The following is a 13,311-nucleotide window of genomic DNA, read 5'->3' on the forward strand; positions in this document are numbered from 1 at the left end:
GTAAATACAATGCATGCTCCAGAATTTATTTTGCCGTAAAATATATTATTGGGGAAACGGGTAAAATCTGAGTGAGGTCTGTTGGTAATAGAAGCGATACATCAATGATCATTTCCTGGTTTTGTTAATCGTATTGTATGGGAATGTCCTTGCTTTTAGGAAACACACATCAAAGTATTGAGGATTATAAGGCTTCATGTCCGAAGCCAACTCTCAAATGAGTCGGAAAGAATATTATAGATCTTATAGGGAGGTCTGTAGGGAAGGATAAAACAAACATGATAAAATGCCCATATTTAGGGAATCTACACAAAAGGTATACAGGAATTCTTTCTATTTTGCAACTTCTCTGAAGGTTTGAAATTACATCAAAATAAAAAGTTAAAGGAGAAAGGAAACAAGTGTCAGAACAGGGGGAGGGCATCCTGAGATGCATATTAATAATACTATCCACTTCCGGTGTGTCCCCTGCTGGATGCCAGACTCTCCTGTGGCTTCATATGTATGACCTGTTCTGTCCTCACCGTCATCTGTGTGGAAAGAGACCTTTATGGCTCCCATTTCACAACAGCAAGTCAGAAAGATGAGGGATTTGCTCCAGAACCTCCAGCTACTTGGAACAGTTCTCAGGCTGGAAAGTAGGCTCTCAGAGTTCAAGCTCAGTACCCTGAGCCTCAGCCCCAGTGCTGACTCTGAGTTTTGGTCAAGGGTGGGATGGGCAGGACCAGGCCTTTCTTCTGGGAGCAGCGATGGAGGGAAGGTCCTGGGACAGAAGCAAACCAGGTCCATTTGCAGGATGGAGAGGGATGCTATTCCAGGATTCCGCAGGGAGCAGATCCAGAGGGCCAAGCAGGATGTGCTGGATGTGGGAGGGAGCCTCACATGCCAGGTGGAGCTGCCAGTGGTGGGTGCAGGGGCCCAAGACATAGCTCAGAGTGAACCAGGGCTGGATGGGGTGGGCATTCCAGGACAGAGGACTGGCTTTGGAGGAGCTCAGCCTGCTGTCCACGCTGGAGGCATCAGTGGGACTGGGAGCAGTGGGCTTGGCAGTTTGGAGAGGTCCGCGGGCTGAAGGTGAGGGGCAGCGTGGCCTGGGGTGGGTGGGCGGGGATTGCCGAGGACTGGGTCTGACCTGGCAGACCACTTGGGGGGGTCCCTGTGAAGAGGAGGGCTTCTCTCCTGGCTGGCGGGTGGGTGTGGAAAGAGCCAAATGACCTCTGGCAGTCCCTCCTGGTCACTGGGACTGTCTGGCTTGTCCTCAGATTAAAGAGCTAAGGGTAAGTGTCTGGCAGCCGGATGAGTCAGACTGGGAGGCTGCCTCCTTCCACTATCAGCCTGCCTGGGGTAGAGGCGGGGTAGGGGTTTGGCCGATCTCCCCTCAGATGTCATCCCCCAACACCCTGAGATTGAGGAGGAGCAAATAGGCTATGTGAACTGGTTTCTTTGGCTGGGTCCCCGTGTATGTCTGAGCTTGTGCCCGCACGTGCGGGCAGGCTCAACATCATCCATTGTAAAATATCAGTGTTTTCATGGGTGAGTAGTAATTACTGGGTAATGCTTTAAAACCTTTCCTGAAGGAGCGCAAAGCTGTTTTTTTCCTAAAGTCAGGAGTACATTAAAAGGATTACCATGTAGATTTGATTTTTAGATAACACTAAAATGGATCCCAAATGGACTTCAGCAAAGGGATGCTATCTCCTTAATGGAAAGTGCATGGCCCGAGGCTCAGCTCCCAGAGCCAGGCAGGGGAGGGAGGGAAGAGGTGTCTGCGGGGCTGACTGGCAGGCTGGGTGGGGGCTGGGGAGGCAGGGCAGGGAGGGAGAGCCCTGACCCTCTGGGGAGCATTTCACTTCATTTAGGGAGCAGGAGACCAGAGATGCCCCCTTTAAACCTCCTTGCCTTTCCAGGAGTGTTTTCAAGTCTCCTGAACTAACTCAGTGAGAGCAAACAGTATGGATGCTCCCTAAAGAAGGAAGGGGTGAGTCAGACTTCTCCCAGGACTTCAGCCTTCCTAGGCAGAGAAGGCTCAAGGTCCCTGTGCCCTGGGACCTCCTTAGGCAGGCTGGCCCTGCAGTTCTGTGTCTCAGTGGGTGTCAGAAACTGGCAGAAGCCGTATGGTTTCTTTTTTTGTTTTAATTTTTTTAAAGTTTTTATTTTTATTTTTGAGAGAGGGAGAGAGAGAGAGTGTGTGTGTGTGTGAGCGCGCGCATGTGGGCAAGAGGAGAGGCAGAGAAAGTGGGGGACAGAGGATCTGAAGCAGGCCCTGTGCGGACAGCAGAGAGCCCAACACAGAGCTCAGACTCACTAACCGTGAGATCATGACCTGAGCTGAAGGCAGATGATCAACCAACTGAGCCATCCAGGCACCCCAAATCTGTATGACTTCTTAAGAGTCCTCCAGGGCCCAGGAAGCAGAGTTCAGTACCCTAGAGCAGGGTTCCCAGGCCTCGCAGAGCACTGCTGAGTGCCAGGCCCAGCCCAACCACAGGCAGGGGACAAGGGACCTGGGGGCAGCTTGTGACTTCACGCCTCATGGCCTCCCTGGGTCGTGTAGGTTCAGGGTCCCACCGGTGATGGAACTGCCAGCTCGCGCTGCAGCTCACAGCCCTGCAGGCTCTGGGGCCTGCTAGGCGTGCTGGGGCCTGAGCTTGGAAGGCCAGCCTGTCCGGAAGCCATGCCAGCGGGAGGATAGAGCAGGACAGACACTTTTAGTGCTGGAGTCCTTCCTTATTTGGGGGTATAACCTAGTGGATCAGGTGGATCCCCTGAGTGTGGCTTTTCCAGTTACTCACACACCCCCTGCTACTGAGAGCACAAGCGTAGAGCCCTGGGGGGCTCGGGCCTGCTGCCAGTCCAGGTGAGCAAGGGGCAAGCCAGCCTTAGTGGAGCTACCCTAGGGGCCTGGCCTGAGATTTCCAAGTTGGTGTGCGTGTACAGGTACAGCTGTGCTGGCTGGCTGCTTCTTCCACAGGCTCCGGGGACAATAGCCCCACCCTGGGACCCACACACCTCCTCACCTCCAGCTGTCCTGACCCCTCCCCCATTTGCCCACACCTGATTCCTCCCTGTAGGCCAGACCTTGGAAAAAACACTTCAGAGCCCCCTTAGCTCTCGGGGATGCCTGCTCCCCAGCTGGCTTCCACGGCCTCCTCAGAGCTCTGTGACCAGGCTGGACCCCGCCAGAGGAGACACAGGCAGGCCTGAGGACGTAGTCATCCTGGGCCTCATCACTCTCTCAGACCAATTAACCTTTAGAGCTGCATTAAGGAAATTAGTCAGCAAGCTTCCCAGCTAACAGCCAGGCCCTGCGGGGACTGCAGGAAGGAGGAAGGAGGAAGGCAGCCTGAGCTGCCTCTCCCCTGCCCTCACCTGTCCTGCTGCTTCTGGCGGGTCCCCTCCCCAAGAGAGACGCAGGAGGCAGGGAGGACCCCCCAGGGCCAGATTGATTAGTGGCTTACACTAGATTTGACCTTCAGACCTTCTGTGCCTTGGTTTCTCCATCATTTCTCAGAACATTTGCCTGGAAGAATTCTGAGGGCCCTTCTGACCTGACATCTGTGGGTTTTGAGACTGGGGCCCTTTGGAGGCTGGTCCTCCTCTGAAGTCGGAGGAAGGGTCACGTGCCAGGAAGGGGGAAGAGAAAGGGGGCAGTGGGCCGGGGGTGGGGTAGGAGGGATGCCAGGAGGTGGGAGCTGAGCCCAGAGCCCTGGAGAGTGCCGGGGTCGCTTGGAGAGGATGGGGCCAGGAGAGGGGTAGACTCCAGAGGCTTGGTGGGGAGCCAAGGAGGCAGGAAGGGGTGGGCTGTTCCCCTCCAGAGTGGACTCCTCCACCTGAGCTCATGTCAGGGAAGGCACCCCCCACCCCCACTGCCTTCATGAGGGGCTCTCAGGCAACTCTTACAGGCATTCCCACCTGCCCCCAGCCTGGGCCTGGCTCTGAGACTCCCTGCACGTCCCTCTGAGCATAATCTTCACCACATTCAAGCCTCAGGGCTCTACACACATGTCCAGACTCAGGACAACATCGGTCCCCACCTCCTCCTCAACTTTTTCTCCCTGTGGTCACTCCTTGTGGCCCCAAGGCCAGAGGGTAGGAGGCTGTGCCTCTGTGCACATGCCTGCATGCTATGCCTGTGTACGTGTGATGTGCATGAGTGCATACACTTGCCTACTGGGAGGTCTGCCTCTCCTTCCAGGAAGCTCCGTGCTGAAATTCCTGTCCTTGTGTTTTTTCTTGTATGTTGAGAAGCACCCATGGGCCCTGGGAGCTTCCCTCCAACCACCACCCCCCCCCCCGCCTCCCCCTGGCCTGTCACCCTCCCTACCTTGGCTCAGAGATTCTTATCCTGGTGGGAGGAGGAAGGATTGAGAGACTCTGAACCTCCCCTCCCTCAAGCCAGGGCAGGTAAAAAGTTTGAATCTAGCCAGAAGTTTTCGTAAGGAGAGCCCCAACTAGGCCAGGCCCAGCTGCAGGCATCTGCCGGATGACCCAGAGCTCCTGCACCCCACTGGGAGTGTCATGGGGCACCCCACTTTGTTCCTGATACTGCCACAGGTCTACATGAATAAACCAAGAGGCTGTCACCTGACATTTTAGGTTAAAATGGTCAAAGGCACAAACAATGTGAGGAAGTCTTGAGGTCGCAAAAAGATCTGTGAGAGATCTGTTCTAGCGGACCCAAGCCCATTATGAGATTCAGTTCTTCGGGCCACTGAAAGAGCCAGTCAGATGGTTGCTGCGTGAGGAGGGCTTCAGGCCTCCTATGGAGCAGACCACACAGGAGGCAGTGGCAGGATGGACGGGAGACACAGCTCAGGGGGGCTGGGCCTTGGGGCTATGTGTGTGCCCTGCAGCACAGCAGATGCGGGGCTCCCAGCTGCCGCTGCAGCTTCTGGAGGGATCTTCTCAGGGCAGGGAACAGACTGTGCTGTACAGCTGGAAGGACAGGACCCGGCGCCAGGGGCAGAGGCTGCTGGGGAGAAAGTGAGGATGCCTGGGAACCCCCAGGAGAAGCAGTGGGCCCCTATTCCCAGAGGGATGGCTCCCGGGGCCTGGAGCCACAGGGTCCTTCCTATGTCCATCTGTCTGTCATCTGTCCATCCACAGGCGTGCCGATGCTCTCCGTCCAGCCCAAAGGGAAGCAGAAGGGCTGTGCGGGCTGCAACCGCAAGATCAAGGACCGCTACCTGCTGAAGGCACTGGACAAGTACTGGCACGAGGACTGTCTCAAGTGTGCCTGCTGTGACTGCCGCCTGGGCGAGGTGGGCTCCACCCTCTACACCAAGGCCAACCTCATCTTGTGCCGACGCGACTATCTGAGGTGGGCCTCCTGCCAGCCCTGGCTGCTCTGCTCAGAAAGCTCCCATCCCCCAGGACCCAGCAGGGCTCTGCCCCTACCTTCTGACCTAGGCCCTGTCTGTGTGCACTCGTCCCAGACAGTCCTGGCCCAGCCCTGCTCCGCTGGGTGCTCACGGAGCCCTGAAGACAGAGCCACACATTAACTCCCTGGCCTCCATGCCCAGCCCAGGTCGTGGGCAAGCCTTTGCAACCATTGGGCACTGGAGATAAGTTTCCCTAGGGCACCAGTCTGGTTTGGCCCCTGTCTTTGCCAGGTGCTTCTGACCCACCCTTTCCCTGGAATCTGGGAAGGGACACCTCAGAGGGCTTCCTGGAGCAAGTAGGGAAGCTCTAAGTCCCCTGGGTCCTGGGTTTGAACTATGAACCTTCTGGCTTTTAACTTTCTCCAAGCCTTGGTTTGCCCCTCCTAGAATAGTATGAAGACTAAAGCTTCAACTCCCATTCCTTGGAGTTTTAACCCACCCTCCCCCACAACCTGGATCCTATTCCCTGGGGCTGTCTCCCCCAATTAACCCTCCCTTAGGCCATTTATGACATCAGCAAGGTTGGAACGAGGCCACAAAGTGGGGGCCTTGGCTGAGACCCAGCATCTACATTTGGCTCCTACACAGGCTGCTGGGTAGTGGCTGGGCCTTGTGAGGAAGGAAGGCCCATTGCATTAATTAATAGGTCAGGGCAAGAGCTTTGTGGGGCTCCCTCTGTTCATGTCTGGGCCGTATGGGGGGGGGGGCAGGGTTATCAACAGAGTCTCTCCTACTTTGAGGAAGAGCCTAAGGTTTACCTGCCTGCACCTTCTCTTTCTTCTGCCTTCAGAAGTTTGTTTTTTTTTTTTTTTTAATTTTTTAAAATGTTTATTTAGTTTTGAGACAGAAAAAGAGCATGAGCGGGAGAGGGGTAGAGAGTGAGAGAGACACAGAATCCAAAGCAGGCTCCAGGCTCTGAGCTGTCAGCACAGAGCCTGACGCAGGGCTCCAACTCACAAGCTGCAAGATCATGACCTGAGCCAAAGTTGGATGCTCAACCGACTGAGCCACCCAGGTGCCCCTGCCTTCATTAGTTTTTAAGGTATAGCAGCAGTAATCCAAGATCAGTGACCCAGTGCTCCTCACTGGGCTAGAGGAAAGCGCTGAGGCCAGAAGGAGGAGTTAAGAAAAGTTCTTTCTGGGGACTTCCCCCTTGATGACCTGGAAGGGGCCTCCAAGTCTGAAGGTTTCAGGCATCCTTGGGGGGCTGAACCTCCCAGGTTGAGGAGAGGTGTCACACCAACTGATGAGTACAGAGGACCTAAAGAGAGGGGACCGCAGTGAAGAATGGGTTTGTCAACAGAGCCAAAGCACCCAGAAGCATTCTGTGCTCTGCCAGCTACTGGAGCCTGAAAGTGTTTTTTTCTGGGCTCTGACAGAGGCCAAGGAATGACTTTGGGGCCAGGTAGGTCAGTGGGCTGGGATGGAGGCAGACTTCCTGGGGCTGCTCAGCCCCAGATAATGGCTATCCAGAGCCTGCCACCTCTGCAGCCACTGCTCGTTGGACTGGGGGCAGTGAAGCCCCCGCCTTGGCAGGCAGATGTTGTGGCCCAGCCTTTGTCTGCCTTAATCTGAGCCACCAGGCAGCTCAGGCTGATGAATAATGGAGCCAAGCTCATCCGCAGGCGCCTGAGCTTGAGCTGGACAAATCAGGGATTAGAGGGTCTCCTGCCTGCCTCTCAGCCCCCTTGCCTCACTCAGGGCTTGCTCAGCCAGTGTACAGAAAAGGAGCAAGGAAGAGCCTGGCTGGCTCAGGCAATTGGAACACCCGGCCAAAGATTGGCCTGCACTGGGGAGAAAGTGTGCACCCCACCCCTTGCACTCTGCAACCAGCAGCTAAGAGAAGGGACGCTTGCGTGAAAGAGGCATCATTCCAGGTGTCCTGGGAACTCTCTTTGGGAATCAGTCCTATTTTAGACTTGGAACAGGATCACCTAGCCCAGCATCCCCATTTTGAAGAAGGATAAACTGAGATCCAGGAAAAGGAAAAAGGGCTTTAGGCAGATCACCCAGTGAGTTGGTAGCAGAAAAAGACCACCCCACAGGGTTGTTGCCACGATTAAGTGAGTTGATCTTGGGGAGCACCACAGTGGTTCAGTTGATTAAGCGTCCATCCTACTCTTGATTTCAGCTCAGTTCATGATCTTGGGGTTCAAGACCCGCCTAGGGCTGCACGCTGGGTGTGAAGCTTGCTTAAGATTCTCTCCCTCTGCCCCTCTGTCCACTTACATGCGCTCTCTCTCTTAAAAAAAAAAATAAATGAGTTTATCTTGTAAAGCCCTCAGAACAGTGCATGGCACATAGTAAACACACACTGTTATAGGTGTTCACTGAATGATCCATGACTGAGAGTTTATAGAAGTTCTCACAACAAGCCTGCAAAGGATGTATTTCAGTGTCCCTGTTTTACAGTTGAAATAAATGAGGCTCGGAGACTCATGACTTGCCTGAGGGCAGGCAGACTGCCTCTGAATTCCTGCTTGTGTGAATCTGGAGTCCTCGCTCAGGGCCCAGCCCAGTGTTCTTCCAGTGGCCCTGGGTGCTAGCTGAACCCCGGTGGGAGCTGGGGAGGGGGCTTTGCCAGCCCAGCCCAGGGATGGGCGATGTCATCCAACCCCTGGAGCCCCTACGCTCCCCTCCCTGGATCGCTGTGCCGATTTCTCCAAAGCCTGATCTCTTAGCAGAATCTAGATGCTGCTGTCTGTGCTCTTTCCCCCTTGCCTAGGCCCACCTGCTAAGCCCACGGGAGTAGGGACCAGCGGGGCCGTGGGCAGAGGCAGCTCCCCTGTCCCCCAGCCCCCTACACCCTCTGCACCTTTCCCTTGGCAGGCTTTTTGGCACCACAGGAAATTGCGCCGCCTGCAGCAAGCTGATCCCAGCCTTCGAGATGGTGATGCGGGCCCGGGACAACGTATATCACCTCGACTGCTTCGCCTGCCAGCTCTGCAACCAGAGGTGAGTGCTGAACGGGTAGCAGACCCCACATTCTCACCAGACCCCAGCCGATGCCTGCTGGCACAGACCAGGAGTGCTGTGGGCATGTACATGCAAATGTGGGTCCTGCTGTGCATCTGGTGGTACGTCCGTGCTGTCCTGAGCATGCACGTGCATGCATGTGTTTTGTGTGTGCCTGAGCCCTGGAGCCAAGTGTGTGTCCTCCAGCACCGTGTGTGCATATTTGTAGGGCACAGATCTGTATGAATATAATGGGTCTTGCGTCAGCTTACTGTGTGTGCACGCTGTGCCATGGACGTGTATGTATTTGTAAATGTCCCTGTACAAGGTAGGTATGCGTGTGTGCTCTGTGAGCAGGTGTGTGCATGATGGAGTATGCACGTGCACACGTATTGAATGTGCACGTACAAGGGTTCTGAATGCATGCCCTGTGCCCTTGTGTACGTGCCATATGTATGTGCATGCATGTACATTTCAGTGAGAAGGTGTTCCCAGACCCGGAAGGTGAAATCCATTATGGGAATGGCTACTCACTCTTGTGATTCTGGTGCCAGTCTGCCTCCTTTCTGGTATTTGGCCCCTACACAGTGTCCCAGCCCTGTGGGAGGCCCCAGGGACCTAAGGAGCCAGAACCCTCTGGAGCCCATGTCAGGAAGGAGCTAATACAAGTGTTCCCAGAGGATGAGGTCCAGAGGGAACGCTGAGGGGATAGCTGGGGGCTTGGCCAGACCCTCTGTTACCAAGGCCTCGGTGAAGTTGCAGTGCCACCTGGTGGTTGGATTGGAATCTGCTGGGACTGGGCCTATGACCCTGGGTCCCACTAAAGGCCTAGCCACCTGGAGGACATCTTTGGGGAAGGGCTAAATCCTCCAGTACTTGAGGAGGGCCAGGGGGTGGGTGCAGCAAAGCAAGGCCTTCTTTAGGTGGGAGGGAAGATGGTGGACAGAGCCACCTCCTCCTGGAAGGATGCTCCTCCAGGAAACCTACAGATTCTGTTCAGGAGTACCCTTCACTGAGTCATCCTCTTAAGTTGGGGAAGGGAACAGAGGGATGGAAAAATCAACCATATTGCCCCTTCCTCCTTCCCTACTTCTACCTCTCTCCTTTCTTGGTCTTTTTCTGTCTCTTTGTCCTTCTCTCTCTTTCTCCCTCTCTGGGACTGGGGTAGGCTATTCCTATACCTTCCCACCAACCCCACCCCTCCACGGAGACCTGACTGTGGCCCAGACTTGTCTGTCTGTCCTACACCCCAGACTGCAGGGCCTGGCTAAGGACTGGGCTGACCCAGGGTGATTGACCAGGTTTGCTATGAGACTTTTGGGGATCCCTTCTGGAAAATTCAAGGAGCAATCTCTCCAGGACCTCAGTTCTCACATGTCCACCTCCTGGGCTGGGCTGGGGCCTGTCTGGAGCCTCCACCATCCACTGGGACCCCTCCATGGCCTCTTTCTCCTGCTTGGATTTTCCAGATTTTGTGTGGGAGACAAATTCTTCCTGAAGAACAACATGATCTTGTGTCAGATGGACTATGAGGAGGGACAGCTCAATGGCACCTTTGAATCCCAGGTTCAGTAATGCCCGGCGCCTGGCCTCCAGGCCCGTCTGTCCGTCTGCCTGTCTGCCCGTCTGTCCACCCGCCTGGCCGGCCAACCACTCTCCTGCCGATTAGAACTCCTCCGTCCTCGATGGGAGGGACGGCCCTTCCTCCGCCGCCCGTCTGTGTGTGACCCCTCCTGGGGCGAGGCTGGGCCTGTACAGTCTGTCTTCTGTATATAAATGGGAACATTTATTTTATGAGAAATGTAATGCGATTTTATTACTGGCGTGGATTAAACTTATGAATGTTTCCGGGGAGGTTACTGTGCGTTGATCACATGACTGACACAGACCTAGGGTCCCTCCCCTCTGCCTGGGAGCAGAACAGGGCCCTCCCTTTGACCCCTCCAGAGAGGGGTGTGGAGCAGGGCATGGGGCTCCAGCATGTGCTGTTGCTGGGTAGAAGGTGGAGGGAAGGGGACAACTCCAAGTATCCCACAGCCAGGGGTGGGCTCTCCCCCGGCAGAGCATATACCCTGGCTCCCAAGATACGGAGAGGTATGATGAAACCCTCCCTTCCCTGGGTTCCTGTGTTACATCCCTCCACTGAGACCCCCAGCCAGGAACCCAGCCCTGACCTCCCCCACAGCAGGACCCCAAATCCTGAGCCCCCTACCATGGGAATACCATTCTTAAAGCCCTCTTCCCTTTCAGGGTGATGGACAGCGTTTGCTGTCTCCTCCCTGCAGCTTGGGCCTGACCTGGGGCCCGCCTTTCTGCTCTTCTGGGTGAGCAAGAACAATCCTGCTTGCCTGTATTCAGCCCACACAGGCTAGAGGCTTTCATTCATTCATTCAGCAAACCTTAATCCACTCTGTCTCAGCCCCATGCTGCAAGCACCAGACATGCGGATGAATCATGGATCGGACATAGTCTCTGCCCTTGAGGAGGAGGGAGAAAGCCAGGAAAAGAAATGGAGCACATCACAGTGAGGACGAGCACCGCAGGGAGACCCGGGACAGGCCAGCTCCCATCAGCGGACAAGGGCCACTTCTGAAAACTCCGGAGAGTCTGAGACAGGCCATCCAGTGAATACCCACAGTCAGACGGATGCGTGTGCTGGCAGGGAGGAGACACGGACACACCGGCAGTGGGGGTGGAGGCAGAAATAGGCAGGGACAGCCAGCCAGGCAGACACCCACGGCGGTTTGCATTTACCGGCTGGACCAGGCCTGCCCAGGGCAGCAGGGACGCTGTCTCACTCTTGGCCGCAGCCCCAGCACCAAGCACAGAGCCTGGGACTGTGAACGTGTCACTGAGCGGTATTAAAAATAGGGACTCCTTGGATCCAAAGCCGGCACAGGGAAGGCGGTATGGACAGACTCCTCCCACTAGCAGTCATTTGCTCTTCCTTCTCCAGGGACGGTTTTCACCCTGGCCTCAGACGAGAGCCCGGGGCTGATGGAGCCTGCCCACTGCCTCAAGCCTCAAGCCTCACCCCCTCCTGGGCTGGGAACCTCACCTCACCCTGCCCCAGGCCTGCTCCTCCACTTTCAGTGAAGTTGGGGGTGGTGGCTGGGCCCTTTGGGCACTTGGAAGAGGCTACCTCTCCACGTTGTGGTTTTGTGGCCAGTGGCCCAGTCCATGGGAAGGGGTGGCAAGGACCATGGATACTGGGGTAGGTAGGGGTCCTCAACTTTGGGACAACCACCTTCTGTGACAGAGCTGTATGACAGAGGGGAGGAGCAGAGAGCCAGTCAGCCTGGCTGCAGTAGGAATTTTTGTGTGACGTGTCTGGTGTGACTGAGACTGGGGAGGTGTGTGGTTGTACATGGCCGTATGAGACAGTGAATGGGTTTGAGTGCGTGAGTTTGAGGGCTGGAGTCTGTCATGAGGGATTTTCTCACTCAGCTTGGAAAAGCAAATCATTTTTCTGGATGTTAGCAGAGACCCCAGCACCAGCCCCTCCCTGGGCCCTTCTACCAAGGATGGCTGTGCCCCCACCCCAAGGGCCCCAATTCCTAACTTCAGAGTTTACTGCAGATGAAGTTGTAACACAAGTTAATTACATGGTTATCGAGAGATAACGGAGCCACTCGAATGCAGTTTCTGGGCAATTACAATTGTTTCCAACAGAGTCCCCATATTGCAGCCATGAAATAGCATGTCGTTTTGCAGTAATTATGTAATTAACTCGTCTCACCGCTCTAGGTTGCACAACAATTAATTCACTCACAATGAGATAGACTCAACATCAGGCAGCCAGCCTTTGAAAACTCCTGAGAGCAGAGGTGGCCTTCTAGGAGGCCCCCGGCCCTGCTCTGCCCACTACAGACCTTACCAGGGGACTCCTCAGTTCAACATGCCATGGAACATGCCAGATCCAGCACCATGGCCCCACTTATTGCTGTGTCATCGTCCTCATCCGGGAAATGGGGACGATCTATTTCCCAGGGTAGCCACGAGGCTGAGATCTACACCGTGAAGTACCGGGCCTGCATGAGCTGGGGTCATCCTGGACGTCATGAGGTGCTGAGCAAGAGACTTTCACCCAGGAAATCCCGTAGCAGTCCGCAGTTGCCCCCAAGAAGAGGCCACACAGGCCTTGGCTGTGGCAGGTGTCGAACCAATAGGAGGACAGAGGGAATGGAGAGGAAACCAGGCTCTCCCTGTAGCAGGGCAACCAGGGCAAGGCCATAGTGACTACTTGGGGCCAGGGATTATGTACCTGGTGAACGGGCTCCCGAGAAAAGCCTGACCTAGGAAGTCCCCGGCCACAGGGGCACAGGAGAAACTTAGTTAAGTATAGGGCATGCATGGCTCTGACCTGGTTCTCCTTGGGACTGCAGAACTATTGAAGATTAGGGAAAGGGAGAGACAGGAAGTACTGAACATGAAGAGTTAGAGGCTGCAGCAGCTCGAGCCTCAGCCTGGGCCATGTGGGCGGTGGCAACGTGGACGGGCATGGAACTGTAGCTGAGCGGTCCCCTCTTCCTCCAACCAGCCCATGGGACCCCGTCTTCCCTCCCTGCGTTCCTTGGTGGCCAGTGTCAGAGATACCCTAACAAGGGGACTGGTACCCATGGAGTATGGTACTTGCTTATGCCCCTACTCCTTGGCCTGAAGCTGGACCACATAGTCTGCATGTGGAAAGAAGTTTGATTCCAATCTTGACACTGCTGCACGGCCACTCATGAAATCTCACCTGGGTCCTCTCTTCTGTGCCTGGTCCCAGAAACTGTGCGCCACATCCTGAGATACACAGGATCCGGGGCAGAACCCACGTGAAATTCCTGCCTAGGAAGTCTCATCTCTGCGTGAAGACAATTGCTGTCTCCCTTAAAGCTGTCCGTGATCGTCACAGCCAGACTAACTACATCTGGCACAGAGTGCTTCCCAGCACCACCCATCTAGGGATGCTGCCACCAAGTGAGGGTAG

The 13,311-nt window shown here is 55.4% G+C and overlaps 1 protein-coding gene across 1 annotated transcript in view; it reads left to right on the top strand.

Annotated features, from left to right (window-relative positions):
• LMO1 (LIM domain only 1) overlaps positions 1–10,190 on the top strand; it is a 37,183-nt gene extending 26,993 nt beyond the window's left edge. The window contains exons 2-4 of the mRNA XM_040456959.1: positions 5,107–5,320; positions 8,211–8,336; positions 9,806–10,190. Of these exons, the coding sequence (XP_040312893.1) occupies positions 5,107–5,320; positions 8,211–8,336; positions 9,806–9,911 (446 nt within the window). The 3' untranslated portion in view covers positions 9,912–10,190. The remainder of the gene's footprint in view (positions 1–5,106; positions 5,321–8,210; positions 8,337–9,805) is intronic.
• The last annotated feature ends 3,121 nt before the right edge of the window (positions 10,191–13,311 follow it).

Source organism: Herpailurus yagouaroundi, unplaced genomic scaffold (assembly GCF_014898765.1).
Source record: "Herpailurus yagouaroundi ecotype Mexico unplaced genomic scaffold, PumYag 218, whole genome shotgun sequence".
NCBI lineage: Eukaryota > Metazoa > Chordata > Mammalia > Carnivora > Felidae > Herpailurus > Herpailurus yagouaroundi.